An 18,725-nucleotide genomic window follows, 5' to 3' on the forward strand; every position below is an offset into this window, starting at 1 on the left:
ATGGATGTGAAAGCTGGCAGATTGCTGCTTTCCTCCACTTGGAAATAACACCTCTGCCAAAGAGGATATTAAAGAGATAACTTAAAATAATTCTTTCAGATATTTGACGAATATTGTAGTTGCTGTCATAGTCCTACATAGTCTTCTCTTCTCAAGTTTAACATGCCAGATCCTTCAAACTCTCTTCATAGGATTTAGTTTCTAATCCTCTAATCATCTCATTGCCATTCTCTGTACTTGTTCCACTATGTCTGAATACTTCTTAAAGTATGTTGCCCAGAACTATAAACAATAAGGTAGGTTGTGATAAATGCAACACAAACCAGAATTACTACTTCCCATAAGTTGAAACTATTAGTTGATGTAGCCTTAGACTACATTTGTTTTTCTGGTAGTCATCCCAGCACTGATTTCCATTTTGTTTGCAATTAGTGACCATTCCAAGGACTTGCCATTGAAAGTTAAAATTTGGTAAGAACTCTTGAAGCCTCTAGAAGCCATATCTAAGGGCTTAAAGACTGCATGTGGCCTTGGAGCCTCACGATGTATACCTCTGTTGAAAAGATATCCCATTTGGCAGTGTAATACAATATTATTTGGGATACTTTGAAGTATCATTCATTTAAACAGGGTCAATTTAAACATGTTTAACTATCTTACTGGGCATGTTAACTGTCCTGCTGGGAATGGTTATATAACAAAGCCATAATTATGGCCTATAAAAATGCATTCTTGGCTATCTTTTAGATACTTACTGAGTGTTAAGGCTAGGAACCACCCACCTGTGATTTGTTTTAAACTTACTGTATTGTCTGCAGTGTACTTCAGTGTACAGACAATCCTAATTTTAAAAAACCAGAATATCACAAAAGTAGAACAAGCCCTGAATGGCTGTTTCCTAACCACATCATTTAGTGAGCAAATCAATGAGGCATAAAGAGGAGGGTTTCTTGATAAGCTGTGATTATGGATGGTTGAATCATTTGAGTATGTCTACTGATTTGAACATAATTTTTTAAAATGATTTTTAAATTGTATGCTTAAAATGTATAATAAAAATATTTAAAGGAGAGAACTTAAGTTGATGACAAATTTCCATCAACATTGCCATGGTCATATTTTGAGAACAGCTTTAGGCAGGCATCCATCTAGTTAAGACCATTAGTCACTATTACTCTATATTATCTTCACTAGAGGAAGCTAGGTATAGCTGGCAATGCTGATATGGAGGAAGGGATGTAGAGAATTTACAGAATAAAATCCATTGCTTCCTTCACTCAACTGTGGTAAAAGCATTGCATACAGTTGTCCCCATTGATGAGGGAGGGAAACTGGCCATCACTTTCCTTGTAAACAATAGAAGAATTTCTTGCTATACTTTCTTATCTATAAAGTCTGACTCTTTAATTGTACCTTTCTCTTGGTAATGCTGGAGTATAACTTCATCTACATATTTATTTATAAATAAGAATGTCTGCCCCCTCTGGTATGTATAACAGTAAGTATGGCTTACAATAATTATGATTATACAACACTTTTGAGACCACATATTTGTAGAACATGAAACAAATTACATAAAATTTGTCCAAGGAAGACAGGAAAGTTACCAAAATCGGACAACTGCACAAATATTTTTTATTCTACCAAATAACTTAGTCAAAATAAATATGGAAGTACACTACTGTATTTACTAAACACATTTGCCATTATTTCAAATTACTGTATACCTCAACATTTCATATATATATAGATAGATAGATACACATTTTGGCATGTGAACTGAACAGATACTTTTGCAGTACTCTTTGTACTTTGTTTCCCTTGTTTATAACTAGCCATTATTTTTTGTGAAAAGCAGTGCAAAGGTACGATATGTGTATAACAATACAAATGCATTTAATATTTTCTTTTATTTCTTTTCCTAAGCTAGTGATTTTATCAGATGTATTCCTCTGTTTTGAACATAGCCATCTGAAGTTCTGAAACAGAGAGAGAGAATGAGGAAGGAAGGAAGGAAGGAAGGAAGGAAGGAAGGAAGGAAGGAAGGAAGGGAAGGGAAGGGAAGGGAAGGGAAGGGAAGAGAAGGGAAGGGAAGGGGAGAAAGGACTGTTGATGTATTTCTTAAAATTACACTTGAAATAAAAAATGATATTTGGAAAATATGAAGGGAAGGGTTTGGAGTTTGAATTTTTGGTCTTTTTATAGAAATGCTAACAATAATAATAATAATTTTCATCAGGGCTCTTTTTCTTCTATGGTCAGATAAGATGTGATTTGGTATTTGATTTCCAGTCAGACATTTAAATGAAAACATGGTTTATTTACAGCCACTATCCAACATTCGTTTATGTTTTATGTATCTCTTTCTCCAGGAAATCTGAAAGATTGAAAAAGGTGCTCTGTTTTATTTCAACTCTTAAATAAATTCATAAGTATGCTTTAAAATATGCTTCACCTAAATGCTAAAAATCACAACAAAACCTTAAAGGGTTGTGCATGCTTCAAAAATGGTTTTGATCTTGCACAAGCACAACAGCTCTCTACTACTTATTAAAGCATACATGTCTGTTTTTCAGGCTTCAGTCACATTAAAAAACATGGTGCTTTAATGTTTTACTTTATTAAACCAGCAGCATCTTTTTTCAGGCTCACACAGAAGCCTGGAAAAACTGTGTGCACTTCAATGAGAATTATTGTGCTCATTACAAGGTCCAAACACTTCTTCCAAATCATTTTTGAAGTGGGCACAGCCTTGAAAAGATAATTAGTAATTAGGCATGGGCATGTATAGCATGCTAAATTGCAAGTATGCAGCTCATTTAAGAAACATGTTACCTATGCATTCTGTCATATAAATGTTAGAATAATGAAAATATGAAGGAACTTCTTTCTATGTGTTTGTTCCTTTATATCTTGTGGTGCTCATCAGTTCTGATAAATTTATATTAGACATAAATGTGTGCTTTATTTGGTAAAGCATTTCAAATGCACTGTACAAAGGAGAAGGGATTCCAGGTAATATGAAGGGAGAAGAATAACCTCTGACCTGACAGTACCAAAAATACAAATAAAAAGAGACACTAAGATGAAAACAAAATAGTGTCATGGATTTACATATGGGGGTTTTGATGAAAACTAGGGCTGGGTTTTAAATCAAAACTCACCATCTCAAAACCACTCCTTTTCATCCGCCTGCAGGACTTGAGGTAAGTACGTATACGCTTTCTGGCACGCTCTTGGTACTCAGGGAATTGTCGCCTGCATGAGTCAATGATAGCCTGGATCTTTTCTTTGGGCTGCTTAGAGATTGGGACCATTCGGTCCAAGTTTTCATCTACAAACAGCCTGACAAACATCTGTTGGCAAGAGGGAGACAGAGGAGAAGGATTTGGAGGGGTACTTGCTTTCTAAGCTTCCTGTCTCAGTTACAGGTAGGAAGACTGCTTTTTTCTTTAATTAGAAAAGAAAAACACAGTGAAGAGCTTTGTGATGGAAAGCCAGAAATGTTAAGCAACCAAGGATTTTATTTTAGGACTGACAAAAGACAAGAAAAGATTAGATTATAGTGTATAGAAATCATGAGGAAAATAAAACACAGATTGTAAAAATAAGCACCATTTCATGTCTCTTATTAACAATGTGCTATGACTGCTTTATTGTTCTGCAGAACCCTTATCTCTTATTCTTCCCCTGTTGTGAACATTTTATGGTGTGTGTATTGTCATGCAAAATTATATAAAATTTGAAAAATAATAGAAAATAGCTGACCAGTGGAATAAACGACCTACAAGCCCCCTCCCCACTGCCTCCATTTGCTGGACAAACACACACACACACACATACACGTGCACAATACACAGCTGAAATTTCTCCTATAGATGAGTATTAAATAGCTAAATTAAATGGATCTGGTATCTCTTTGAAAATGTTTTACAGTACAATCCTATACATGTCTATTCAGAAGTAAGTTCCATTGAGTTCAGTGGGGCTTACTCCCAGGCAAGTGGGTATAGGATTGCAGCCTTCATGTATGGTCACTGAGAAGGGGAGAGATCCCCTTGCATTTTTTTTAAAATACACCTCATTAATTCTCACATTAACCCATAAACATATGCCCCAAATAATAAATAAATAACTAAATAAAATTTAAAGGGCATAAGAAGACTCATATGACTCACATTAAAAGCTTTCAGGCGCTCAGCTTCTACTCCATCAGATTCATTAACTTTCTCAGCATCTTCATGATCATCATGGTCATCCTCATCTTCTTCTCCCCGGTTCAGGGAAAGGTCTTCAGCACCTCTGTCCATGTTTTCATTCTTGCCAGAATCATAGCTTGAATAACTATGGGCAGGTGACTAGGATGAAAGAAATGTCATTTTAAGAAACCTGCTTGAGGAAAGTATCTGCCTTACTTTGGAGGAGGAGGAGGAGGAAGAGGAGTAAATTCATTGGTATATTTTTCTTAATCAAGTCAATAATACAAACACAATTTAACATGTATTACACATTTACAAATTCATAAATTAGTCATTACATTAACTTTAGGAGACATGAACAAGCCAAGTGACTTTAGTGGACATAAAGCTGAATTGAACATATAAGAATTAATGGAATACTCTAGTTCTACCATTGAATCAAATCTGGCCTGAGGCAAATTACTAACTACCTTTAGTAACTGAGAATGCTTCTGTTCTTATAACCACTGATTCTTACTACAGATTGCTAGCCTTGCCTCAAAAATATATGCAAGTTATATATATCTGTTCCCCACATAACTTACACAGTATGTTTGTATTCCAGTTTAGATATAGAAATGTAAAAGTATATTGTAAGAAGCAGCTTTCTATTGTCAGTTAGTTTCCCCTTTGTTTTCCCCACTTTTTTCTGTATAATACAAAAATTGTCTTTCTTATACATGGAATTTTCACTAGATAACCATAGAGTTTAGGATTATAGTTCTCTCCATTTTCTGGGTGGTTGCAATATTACATAATAGAAACACATGCTTTTCTTAAGGAGATGGAAAAAGAGAGAAAGAAAATGGTGGAAAAATTCATGTACCTGTAAAGACAAAACCACGTTAAGGCTTAAGATATTCATTTCACCTCTTTAAACCCTTCCCCAATGCTCCCCAACAAGCTGAAAAGTTTATCTTCCCCAGCTCAGGGGATTCAGAAGAATGTAGGCACCCCATAATTGCCTATCCCTGCTATAGCTGATCTGTATTGCAGATCAGTATGATTAGGAATGCTTTATCAAGAAGGGCTGCCCTGGATCTTGGATAGATTTTTACATACCAGAGGCAGGGCAATTGCTCTGACCTGCCTCCCCAAGTTAAAAACCTCCATGAAACTGTAGCCATGATTTTTGTTTCTGCTGTGCTATAAATGCTAGAAATAATAGTTCTACTGCAGCTGCACCAAAGTGGGAGGCACTTTTAGTCCAGAGAACACAGTCTGAAAGATAGTTGGTGGTGCCCAGTCAAAACATAATGTGATTTCACTTTAACCTTTAATTAAATATATAAACTATTACTCTTTAGTCATGTTTTCAACAATTTCTTTCTTCTGCCTCATTAAAAATTTCAATTTATTAACAATTTTTAGAAGTCTCTGGGGGCCAGGCCCAAGACTCTGGGGGAGTCATGTGTGGCCCTGGGGCTCAGAATAGAGACTTTTACTTTGCTTGCATAAAACAACATTTTTGGGAGCCCACGAAAAGGAGTACTGAATGACAGAGAGTGATGGCAGACTGCTAACAGTCCCCCCAATTGCAGTCTCTTGGAAGGTGATGAGATCAGGCAAAAGCATCCACAGGATATGATGCTTTGGTCAAAAGTCAGAAACATCATTGTGCTTTAAGCTTAGCCTATTTTGTACATGTATGTGATATCACAACTCATGTAGAAAGGGATGGAACTTGTATCACAGCAGCATGATACTGTTTTACTCATTTGCCTCTGCTTGACCCCCACTGCTGTAGATACCTCAGGGATTGGGCCTATCAGTAACTGACTCAGTCAGAAACTGCTGTCCAGTAGAGATCAAACATAAAAGATCATCAGAACTTTGTGGGTGCACTGGAAGTGATCTGAATAAATTGTTGCTACAGTTAAAAGACAAGAAACAAAAATGCAGTATTACAAACAACAAACAAATCTTTATTATGGTCAAAGACCAGGATAAGCAGTATTAAATACCCATGAAGGGTCATGCCAGACCCAGAATGACTGTGGTTTGTCATGGGAGACATCAGGATTGCTGTCTCCTACCCATAATGTAGATCGTTTTTGCTCCTGCACTGGAGGTTGATTCTGTAGACTTAGGATGTGTCCATGTGTAGAGAGTTATAGAAATTTTGGCAGTGGCTGTCTTGGGGAAAAGAGATAAAAGGAGCCGTGGCTGTACCACAGTGACTGGATTTTCACCACTTTCTCTGTTAAAGAATAGAGAGAAAACATATGCATACCCCTGAAGGCAACTTTCCTGAATCATTTTCTGGGATAAGCCAGTTTGGCGTAGTAGTGAAGGTGCTGACCTAGGAACCAGGAGACTGTGAGTTCTAGGCCTGCTTTAGGCATGAAAGCTGGCTGGGTGACTTTGGGCCAGTCACTGTCTCTCAGCCCAACCCATCTCATAGGGTTGTTGTGGGGAAAACAGGAAGCAGGTTAGGTATATTTTCTGCCTTGAGTTGACCAAATATATATAAAAAGTAGGATAAAAAGAGGAAGAGGAGGAGGAGGAGGCAACAGGATGGATTACCTAACACTGACCTGAGGTGGGATGGACTACTTCTAGAACATTAGTTCCAGTTCTTGAAGAGAGTTAGGTAGTCCCTTCATACCCCTAATGTGTAAATATAGGGAACAAGGAAGATTTTAAACTGCTTGCTTGCTTGCTTGCTTATTTATTTATTTCAGCTTGTCTGGGATTAGTAGACAAAAGTGCTGTTTTTGTGTGGTCTATTGACTTTGATAATTCATCCAGGCTCCACACATGTTGGAAGTGAGACAACATATGTGGAGCCTGGATGAATTATCAAAGTCAAACAGGATAATATACAGCCAATTAGCAATGTATAGGAGATGATTTCTCCTAGTCCAAGAAAAAAGAGACGGAAGGGAGAGCCTGCAATTTACCCAGCCCTACTGTTAGGAACTGAAAGTGGCTCCTTCACTTCCTTATGGTCATGAACAAGGAGTGTGATGTTTAGGAGGATAAACTTACGTGTACTATCCAGCCTGGCATGCACCCCCTACATTGGCTATTTTTCCTCAGAGTGGTGGAAGACATTGTCCTATCACCAATGTTAAATAACAGATAAAGAACGTACTCTAGTATAAAAAACTAGTACAAAAAACTAGTCTGTTACTTTAAATGTAATATCAAGTAACCTCTTATGCTTGCTTCAGGCAGTAACATTCCTTGGGAAGCCCTGTCAGAGGAGCATTTTCCATATTTTGACTCAGGGAATTATATATATTGTCTGATTTTTCCTAAGTAAGAATTTTAACAAAATATATCCTTAGAGATTATACTTCCTTTTTATCCTTACAAATTACATTAATGTATCAGATTTCAAATTAAGTACAAGTTAATACATTATATTCCAATATTCAACTGCTTGTACTTAACATGGAATCCGAATCTTTTTCCAATGATTAGGGAAAGGGAGGAATCCTGTAGAAAATGATGGGATTTCTATTCATCAACTAGACAACCCACAATCTGGTGGATCATTGTTTCAGAGATATTTCCTTACCAGATTCCTCAATGCCTTCAGCAATGGCAGAGCTTCTAACGTACTGGAAAAGGTCTTAAAAATTCAGGGAGACATTCAGAGATGTATCTGACTTGAAAGTAGCCAGTGTTGAACTGTATAGCACAGTCAAACATCAGGAGTTGACCACAGGAAATGTTTTATGACATTTTGTATTATGTCATAAAATGTTTGATGATAATTTTTATGTCATAAAATGTTTTATAAAACTTGCCAAATTTCAATTCCATAGGAGTCATGGGTTCCGGATTTTGGATGCATTCCGTAAGTTAGCCCGTATTCCGTAAATTTGAGGTATCTTGCTTCAAAAATTGTTGGCCTGGGACGCACTTCTTCGTAAGTATCAGCTAATTGTGATTTCATAGTAAGCAAATGTGCAGTTATGAAAGGTTCGAGAACAAGGTTCAGAGCAACTCTGAAAATTGCTGGCTCTGAATCACAGGAACTAGAAACACTATACTATACTTAGGAGTACTAAAGAAGGATAAGGAGATTGCAGGTAAGCCTGAATTAATCCTTTGTATTTCCACAGTATAAAATCTAAAGCAGATAACTTATCCCTGAACTGAGATTGTCAGGAAATGAGTCTAACACAAATAGTCAAAGTTGGAGGTGAACTGAAGACAAATTGCAAAATAATCATTGGATTCCAGGGATATCCACTCGAGGGTTCTAACTTTTGCACAGAAGTGCCTTAACATATTTCCAAGGTTGGCATTGGCCATTTCTAGGATCTCTGCCAATGTATAAAAAGGAATTCCAGGAAGGAATCCAGTAAATTGTATAAATTGATTATACTGTGGAAGGCATTACTAAAGATAAGGTTATCAGACATATCATGATTTCTGCAAAATTAACATTTATCTGTTAGAAGCCTTTAAGGATACCAGCAAATACTGTATGTGGATAGGGACAATCTGGTAGATATCATGTACTTTCAAAAGGGTTTTGACAGAACCCCTTCTCAAAAATTCTTGAGTCATGACATAAAACAAGAGATGCTTTTGTGGATTAATAACAGATCAAATAAAAATGGAAAATAAATACAAATGGTCAGTTCTCACAGTGGAAGGATGCAACATAGCATTGCTACTAGCTCTTTGGGGAACCTTAGTGTTTTTAATTGGTTCATGAATTATCTGGAGATAGTGGTAAGGCAAGGTGATCATATTTGCCAACAACATCAAAATGATTTAGGGTGGTTATTTCTTGTCTCATATACTATGATGGAAGTGTCATAACTAACTATGGCATTGTAGTGGATGGCATGATGAAAATGTTGAAATGGGTACTGAAAAAAGACAAAGTCCAAAGACAAAGAAGGGGATTAAATTTGGTGCTACCATTTTTGGAATACTGAGTTCATTTTTAGTTAAAAATTGCAGGAATAATATAATATATTTGGAAAAGATACAGACACAGAAACTAAAGTTATCAACAGACTGGAACAACTTTATGAAGAAAGTTGTGCTTAGATTTTACTGATTTATTTTTGGTAGAAGAAAGTGAGTAAGGTAACATGGACATGTATTAAATTATAAATGTTGTGGAGAAAGTGATTAGAATTTTTTTTTCTCTTTCTCGTTATATTAAAACCTGAAGTTATCTAACAACTCTGATAACACATGTAAGGAAGTATCTCATGTAGCACCAAGTTAAATTATGGAGTTTCTAGGCACAAGATGTAGGAATGATAAGCTCTGTTTATGGGGAATTGTGCTTTCAAGGGGTTGGTTATGGTAACTATATATTATCTCCTGTGGTGTTAGAATGCTTCCCAGAGCAGAGACATCATGCTGACAACAAAGGTCCGCATAGTTAAAGCAATGGTGTTCCCCGTAGTAACATATGGCTGCGAGAGCTGGACCATAAGGAAGGCTGAGAGAAGGAAGATCGATGCTTTGGAACTGTGGTGTTGGAGGAAAGGTCTGAGAGTGCCTTGGACTGCAAGAAGATCAAACCAGCCCATCCTCCAGGAAATAAAGCCAGACTGCTCACTTGAGGGAATGATATTAAAGGCAAAACTGAAATACTTTGGCCACATAATGAGAAGACAGGACACCCTGGAGAAGATGCTGATGCTAGGGAGAGTGGAAGGCAAAAGGAAGAGGGGCCGACCAAGGGCAAGGTGGATGGATGATATTCTAGAGGTGATGGACTCGTCCCTGGGGGAGCTGGGGGTGTTGACGACCGACAGGAAGCTCTGGCGTGGGCTGGTCCATGAAGTCATGAAGAGTCGGAAGCGACTGAACGAATAAACAACAACAGTGGTTGGCCATTATAAGTTTAGAGTGCTGAACAAAGGCCTTTGATTTGTATCTAGAATTGCTCCTCTTGTTTTCTTCATGTGGATTTTGAGGAAATCTAAAATGTATTTTCCCATCATTTATTTTAAGTGAACCCAAATGATTTAAGCCATTCTTAAATCATGTATGAAAAAAATATTTTCTCACATTAACAGTTGACAAACAGAATTGCAAAGCTCACTGGCATTCCAGTTTTTGTCAAAGTAATTTGTGATTATTTTTCTTGATCATAATGAGCATTCCTTTCAGTATTTAGTTCGGTAGAATAACTTAACTAATGGACATACTTGATTTTTTTTTAAAAAAATGCTGGAGTTGACAGCAATTGCACCATAAAGTATCAGTAGAAAAATCCCATTAGAGTGTTCATCTCTTCATTCTTTTTATAATACACATTAAGGGCAAATGCATTCTTATTATAGATATCAAATTTCCTAGATCTGACTTATCTACACATGGCCTCTTTATTCTGTTCAAGCTGATATAACAGAAGTAAGAGTGATGAGAGCCTTTAGGAAATCTTAGCTTCTGTATCTGCATCCATGCAATAAATGTCAATGAAGGACTTTAGTGTCAATTTGACATAATAATGACATTCATCTATACTGAATAAGGGCATTAGCTGTGTATGTGATTCATTCAACAGGAAGATTCTACATTTTTCTTTAAATATTCCTAATCAGAAACAAAAAAACTGTTTGTGGTTGGGAATATGTTGCACTTGTTAATATACAAATAAGAATTAATAAGGGAAACACAAAACCCCACAGACAACTTATTAATGACCGAACTTAAATAATTTCTATATTAAATTTTAAAAACAAATCTTACTAGGCTGTCCTCTAGAAATACCTTGTGAACATGGAAGCATCTTACCTTGCTTCCATTTTCTTTTGCCTCTTGCTCCATCTTAAGATCAGATACTAGGATGTCCTTGTATTTGCTCTTTCCATCACTGTTTGGGTCATCTAACCTGTATTCTGAAGTAAGCTGAGCAGAAAAGGGGCTGTCACTCAGGTTCAGAGGCTGTTCATCCAACTCCAAAGTTGTTTTACCATTACTGTTGGCTTCTGCAGCTTCCCTGCAGTGTGTTCCCCCTGAAGTGTTGGAACTGTGTCCTGCAGTCTCATTGCCATTAAAACTCTCTGCAGCTGAATCATCTATGAAACACATGGAATTACAGATGCTTAGTGCCATGCCATGAACATTTTATTCAGATAAAACTATCAATTTCTACTTGCACAGAATTTTCAATGGTATTTTGTTTGATATTTCACCTGCCCTATAATCAGAATGTTGTGCATACAAATTAAAGTGTGACAATATAGTGTTACAAATATATATCATGTAACCTCATATAATACCAGTATCTGTTATCATCCCAGTATATTTGATAGGATCAAGGGTATCCCACAACAATCTATGAAATGGACATACTGTGGTAAATTAAACTAACCAACATTATGAGCTGATTTTGCTGATGGCACTTGATTAACTAAACCCAGAATAATTACTTATAGGGCTTTCCTACAATTAAAAATTTTATCATGCTATGAAATAATAATACCTGCCTTCATTGAGTCACATTGCAGTCATATTATTAATAGCACATATTATTAATTTTATTGCCTAATTAATTTATTATTCCAGGACAAAAATTAATTCCACATCACTGAGTTAGGTCAGTTTTCCTTTACCATTAAAAACAGTATCAAGTAACTTAAAATTTATATTTTACTACATTGTACACAGATATAAAATTGCAAAGCAATATAAGACATACTGAGTTTATTAATGTTGCTTACAATATTAGCATTATATGCTATTCTTTGACATTCAGGGACAGTGCCTCCTATATAGATTTACATTCTGCAGGTTACACATTTACTGTATATACAGTATATATAATCACATATACACAGGTAGTCCTTAAGTTATGACGGTAATTGGAACCGGAATTTGTCGCTAAGCGATGCGGTTGTAAAGTGCAAGGTCAAGTGACCATATCGCTTAGTGATGGCAATCACGGCATTCCCTATTGCCATCATTAACCGAATCCCACCAGTCGTTAGGCGAGGACCCACCCCGATCCAAGTCACTCCTGGCTTGGACCCTCCCAGCCCTGAGCTTCAGAAAGGTAAGGGACTGCCTCCTCTTCAACTCCCCCCACCCACCTACCTCCCCCCGCATCTCTGCCCTTTTGGCTGCCTTGTACTCTGCCACCTCTGCCAGCCTTACCACCCTATACTCTGCTTGCCCTGCCACTGTGCTGGCCCCACCACTCTGCCAGTCCTGCCACCCTGTAATGGTATGTGAAGAAGACCTTGAGAAATGAGGCGAAGAGATGTTGCCTAGTCAGATAAGAAAGGGCATAGCCTGCAGCTGCATAATGGGTAGAGAAAGAGGCTCAGAAGGGACCCTCCCTGACTTCTCAGGCTGTAAAGGAGACAGTGGGAGATTTGTACTTTTAGACTTGTAAGATTCTATTAATGTAGCCTTACAATAAATCAGAATTAGCTCATCTGGTTGTGATTCCTGTGTAGTCTACCTGGGAAGCCTGACATCAATCAGATTTTTCCCAACATTCTGGATCAAAGGGAGGGGGAACATTTCTACTTATGCAGTAAGTTACTGGTGTTTTTTTTTAATCTGAATAAAAGAACAATAAAAAGATTTTGTCTAAGTTACAAAACATTACAAGAAATGTGGAGTCCTTGGTGCTCTCTGAGCCTTGTTGTTTTCTTGCAGACGTTTTATTGCCAGACTAGGCAACATCTTCAGTGCAAAGAGGGAATGGGCCTTGCTCTCAGTTTATATACTGTGGCTTGCCCTGCTTGTGTTGGTGGGGGTGTTGTTCTCTCCTTGGGAGTTCTTTGATTGGGCTGTTGTTTGCTGCTTGGTTGATTGCCTGAGTTAATAGTTCCTTGATTAGTGTGTATTGTGCTGTTGGATGGTTCATCTGGTGTTAATCCTAGTGTTGATTTTTGCATATCTGGGTGTTGATTGCTGGCAAGGGAGTGTACTGGTCTTTTGGCTTTTCTATTGTCTCTTTTGAATGGTATGTAAATGTTGTTTACCTCTACGTGTCTGTTGATGGCTGCTTTGTCTGAGTGCCAGGCTTCCAGGGATTCTCCGGCGTTTTTGGATTTGGCTTGGTTTAGGATGCTCACCATTTCCCAGTTGAAACTATGGTTGAGTCTGTTTATGTGTTGTGAGATTAAGGAGTTCTCATCGTGTCTTCTGACTGCTAGCTGGTGTTCGTGGATGCACTCTGCTAGTCTTCTGCCTGTCTGTCCTACATAGTGGCTGTTACAGTCTTTGCATTGTATGTTGTAAATAACTCCTGTTTTTTCTTCTTGAGCTATTGGGTCTTTTGAGTTGCTTAATCTGTTTTGAAGAGTTTTAGTTGGTTTATGTGCTATGGTGTTGCCATGTGGTTGTAACAGTCTGTTGGTGGTTTCTGAGATGTTTCTGATGTATGGCAGTGTTATTCTTTTCATAGTTTCCATTGGTTGGGTTGTAGTGGTGGCGAGGCACTTTTTGATAAAGTTGAGAGGGTATCCATTTTGTTGGAAGATGCTGTGCAGATGTTCTTTTTCTTTTTTCTGGTGTTCTGGGTTGCTGCAGTGTGTAAATGCTTGTCTGAATAATGTTCTTACACAGCTTCTCTTGTGGGAGGTTGGATTGTTACTTTGGTAATGGAGCACTTGGTTGGTGTGGGTAGCTTTCCTGTAGACTTGTGTTTCTAACTTACCATCATTTCCTCTACTGATGAGGATGTCCAGGAATGGTAGTGAGTTGTTTTCTTCCTGCCTTGTGAATTTTATTCCATTAAAGATGTTATTGATGGTTTTGTGAGTTTCTTCCAGTTGTTTCTTTTGTATTATGACAAAAGTGTCATCTACACACTGGATCCATACTTTGGGTTGTATGTGTGGGAGTGCTATCCTTTCCAGACGCTGCATTACAATTTCTGCTATAAGTCCTGAAATTGGTGATCCCATGGGTGTTCCTTTGAACTGTTGGTATATTTCTCCATCAAACTGAAAGCAATGAAACATCTGCAAGAAAACAACAAGGCTCAGAGAGCACCAAGGACTCCACAGTTCAACCCTGAGCTACAAATATTTGCTTCGATTGGTATTACAAGAAATACCCCAATTCTGAAACTTAGCTGGAAACAAAAAGGAAATAAAGAGTATGCAGACCTCAAATAATTATAAAAGTAATTTTAATTAATTAAAATTAAAGTATCTTTCACAAGACACTATTATTCAGCAAATATTCACTCATTCAGACATATTTCAAAAGATAGTTATGGATAAATGAATATTTATCCATATAAATATTTATATTTGTATGTATATAAATATAAATATCCAAATAAATAAATAAATAAATATTCACAAGGCCCCCCCAAAAAACCTGAACATATCATGGGAGGGCAATGGTTTATAGAAATGAATCAAGTTAATACATGTCAAGTTAAGACTGTCCTGAAATTAACATCTGGAGGAACTGAAGTGAGTCCTTTGTTAAATTGCTATTATTTTTTCAAAACTGCTGTTTTGTGAGGGAAAAGCTTCAAATGATTCATCAATTGTAGAAATGCCAGTAAAATTATGTAGAAATGTTATTGAAGCTGAACATAGGAGCTAGTGAACCCTGTCCCCAAATGAAATGTGAGGTTTTAAACATCAATTACTTCTCAACCTAGAGTAAAAATTCATGATAAAGAATTCCCAGTTCCCTTCCTCTGCCCTCACAAGCACTCCATCCTCAGAACATGTCCCCAGCAGCCAGAGAAGACTCCTCCAGCACAGCCTCTCCACCTTCACTATATTTACTAGCCACTGAGGGCTGTACAAGCAGTGGAGGCATGAAGGAACTGGACACTAGGGAAGCATGTCTTTTCTGCTGCCTCTCTGATGTTCTGCACTGGGCAATGAGATAAGAGGAAGAGCCAAACTGCTCCTTTCCTTATATACTGTAGTTTGCAGCACTTCAGGTTACCTGAGAAAGGTAAATAGAGAAAGGGGGCAGGGCTTGGGAAGGGGCTATGGTCATGTTCTGAACCCTAAATTGGATTGGAGAAGATCCAAGTTCTTCCCAGGTATATTGTAGTGGGGGGTTTGTAGTGTTTTTGGAAAATACTGGGATAATTTCCAAGTTAGTGCAAGGCAAGTAACAATATGTCATCTGTCATTGCCTCTTTATCTTCCTTTTATCTCTCCAAACTCCTATGAAGGAAGACTGCTGACTAAGTTATTCAACAGGTATGTGTGTATGTGTGTGAGTATACACATACATACATATTGTAAGTCTTCTTGATTGTTCTTTGTGGAATGTAAATCTTCTCTTTCACCATCAACATTATCTGCAAATGGGCTTGCAGTAATAGCCTTTCTTAACAATTCCATATTAAAACTATCTAAAATAAGCATGACCAGGGATCTCAAATCTTCTCTCCTTAATTACAATACATCAAAAATGCAACTTTCAGTAGAAGTAAAAACTTATTTTATAGTGTTTTTTTCAGGTGGGTGTAGCAATCACAGCTTCTCTGAGTTGTTAAATACAATTTATCTCAAAGTTGTACTATTTGTGCTATCTACATACTACTTATATAAGTAGTGAAAATCAAACTAGGGAGTTTTCTACTGGGAAACCAACTAGAAGGAATGAAAATGAGATATGATGACAGTGGGCAGACAAAGCCTTCTGATCTCTCTTTCTCTCAAAGACTGAAAAAGAACAGGTTAATTTATTTTTTTAAATCTACAAATGTACAAGAAAAAATACATGATGTTTTAAACTTATGCAATTTGCAAGTTCATGAACTAAACAAACATACATGGAAACAATTGCACCTTGCAACTGCAGTGCTATTTGTTGCCCTAGATCTCTGGGGTTTTTAGCATCTCATACATTTCTTACATTCAAAAGCTAGCAGCAGGGATCAAAATTAGGTTGCAGCCCTGCATGCACCCATGGGGGTCATTGCTGTAGATGAGGCAGCAGTAGGGGCACAGACAGTGAGAGGATGGAGACAAGCAGCCCATGATTGCTGCTAGAGATTGGGAGATTTTCAGAGACTGGCCATTCTTCAGAAGAAAAGGAAGAATTCAACAGCTACTTCCCAAGAACAAGAACAAACCAGCTAGATAACACCTTGGCATAGTATAGCTTCTCATCCTGTTTTTCATATCCTTACTAGCAGCAACTTCGTTTTGAAGAAATTCTGCTATCATTATGTATTACATGTGGAAGCAGTTCTCCTTTGGATCCAGCGTCAGTTCCTGTACTCCATTGCACCATTTAATTATATGTAAATATACAACTACTTAATACAGCTTTTTAGGAAGTAGTTTCCAAGTATAACACAGTTGATTCAGGCTGTCCTGAATCCATTGCAGTGTTAGTTAAATCATGGGCTAGGATTTGTATTTGGTGATATTATACTGTGATGCTCATAGCCTTCTAGAAGCTAGATTCTGCTTTCCAGGCTTTTAGTATGTTTTATTTCATCAGTAACTGCTAAAATAAATCCCTGCACTCTGGGAAATGTTTCACTATTTTTATTATACCTGTTCATACTGTTCTCCGCAACTATTAAATTCCTCATTTAAAAGGCTCTGATATCTGCTCTGCTCTGTCTAATTAAAAAACTTATTTCAATTCAGCTTATTGCATAAGAGATAGAAGAGTTATAGTTAATGCAAAAAGAAAAGTATAAATCTTTGATAAAGTATACTTACTCCCTCAGAGTTTTTTAGAATACGCAGAAGTTACTTAAAAAGCAGGTGATGGGATGTATTGATTTGATAACAGCAGTAAAGCTATAATAGCTACAAAACTCTAACCTCATTTTCAGCTCACTATCTTTGTTCAATTTTACAAGAAAAAAAATGAATAAGTATAAATTGTACTTTATGTTACAAGGAAAATCAACATAGAGCTAAAAAGAAGCTCAATATTTATTTCATATCTCATACATATTTCATCCCTATCCCCACAGAAACACATTTACACACACATACACACATCTCATCAGGATAATCCACAAAGCATATCCCTTTTTAGTGTGCTAAAAGCTAGCATAAAGTTTGGTACTTTATACTTACTATCTTTTCTATTGTTTTCAAAGCTTGCTATATAGTTTATGACTGAATGCTAAAATAGTTCAGTTTCTGCAGCTTGTGAAATAGACCACATAAACATAACGATGTGAAAAATTAATAGTAAATATTTAATTTCCTTCCAGCCACTTGATGGAGAGAGGTGTTTATGTTTTATGTACTTTAAGTGCTGCATCAGAAAAACACCACACATGAGGTTGTTATTCTATTTTTTCTTATAATTTACTTGCCCCCTTATTTTCTTGAGAGTTCTAAATGAAGTTCATATATCAACAGTAAAATAATGTCTAAACTTGCAAGGATAAAATGGATTGCTCAGAGTTTTCATAAGTTGGAATTGCTGCAGTACAGTTTCCACTTCTCCAGATTTTCTGGCTTCCTTTTCAGCCTCAGTGTCAGGGCTTTTAATACAACCCATAAATATATCTTGAAGGTACATATGTGGTAGTTAGTTTAGGACAATTTTTTCCCCACAGTTTCTGTATTAAATACAGCTTACCATTTCTATGGTCTAAACAAGCAAAGATCCTGATATGCCACACAGAGCTGCCTAATGTCATTGGCAGGTATGGGACATTCTTCAACAAACCTTAGAAAGCCCTGAGCCAATATTGTACTCCAGAGGAGCTGACACTTACTGTGAATTCTGCTCTTTAACTTAAATACCAGAATCTGTGGCAGACCAATTCTGTCGTTGCTGATACAGGATCCCCTAGATGAGGTCCAACCTTTTTCTTACACTGCACCCTGGGATTAGCTTGACTGCCCCTATGTTCCTCCACTGCACAGTAAGAGCTAATCATTCCTGCATGAAGTAAGTGATGTTGTTGCCATGACAACACATTCTAGCAGTGGGACTACTGGCATTAGTTGAAAAGATTACAGGAAGGCTGTATCAACCTTCCACCAGGTCTGTGGGTTCTTCCTCTAAAATATAATTATTCTAAGTTTACTACAGCCTGGGATTATCTATTAATTTTGCTGTGGGATGATTAATAAGTTGAGAATAGGTTTGATGGATATATTATTGTTTACACAGATATTGGCCCCACTGAGTGGATTTTGAATGCAATATAGCTCACTTTGAAATATTATACATTCCTTCATGTTATGTTATACTCTCTTACATCCTACCAAGGACAAGTTAAAATGGTCCAGTCCTGACACTTGATAGATCCACATGGTTGCCTGAATGTAACATGGAATTTCCCATGTTGTCTGTTGACAATATTGCTGATGCCCTGCCAGGTCTCTGCAATAAAGAGATGGCCTAGGTCATTAACACCATTATCTTGATGTGCCCTCAGCTGTTGCTGGATTGGCAGACGATAGCTGTAATGATTAGTATTTTTGCACCATTACGACTGGTGTGTTAGCTGTAGCCCTCCCTAAACCAATCAGATTTTGAGAAGATTATCTAGAGTGGTGCTTCTGATCTTAGCTATTGAACACACGCCTTTCCAAAAGTTTCAGTGTGGGATCACATGCCTGTACAGAA

General features: G+C 37.2%; 1 protein-coding gene across 2 annotated transcripts in view; it reads right to left on the reverse strand.

Annotated features, from left to right (window-relative positions):
- The window catches only part of NOL4 (nucleolar protein 4), a 137,572-nt gene that overhangs the window by 28,300 nt on the left and 90,547 nt on the right, over positions 1 to 18,725 (reverse strand). Inside the window, exons 6-8 of one of the 2 annotated variants that reach the window (XM_063299241.1) lie at positions 10,965 to 11,248; positions 4,179 to 4,358; positions 3,165 to 3,356 (exon numbers count right to left, since the gene is read on the reverse strand). In XM_063299241.1, the coding sequence (XP_063155311.1) occupies positions 3,165 to 3,356; positions 4,179 to 4,358; positions 10,965 to 11,248 (656 nt within the window). The remainder of the gene's footprint in view (positions 1 to 3,164; positions 3,357 to 4,178; positions 4,359 to 10,964; positions 11,249 to 18,725) is intronic. The other variant, XM_063299240.1, reaches the window with a different exon arrangement.

Source organism: Candoia aspera, chromosome 3 (genome assembly GCF_035149785.1).
Source record: "Candoia aspera isolate rCanAsp1 chromosome 3, rCanAsp1.hap2, whole genome shotgun sequence".
Classification (NCBI taxonomy): domain Eukaryota; kingdom Metazoa; phylum Chordata; class Lepidosauria; order Squamata; family Boidae; genus Candoia; species Candoia aspera.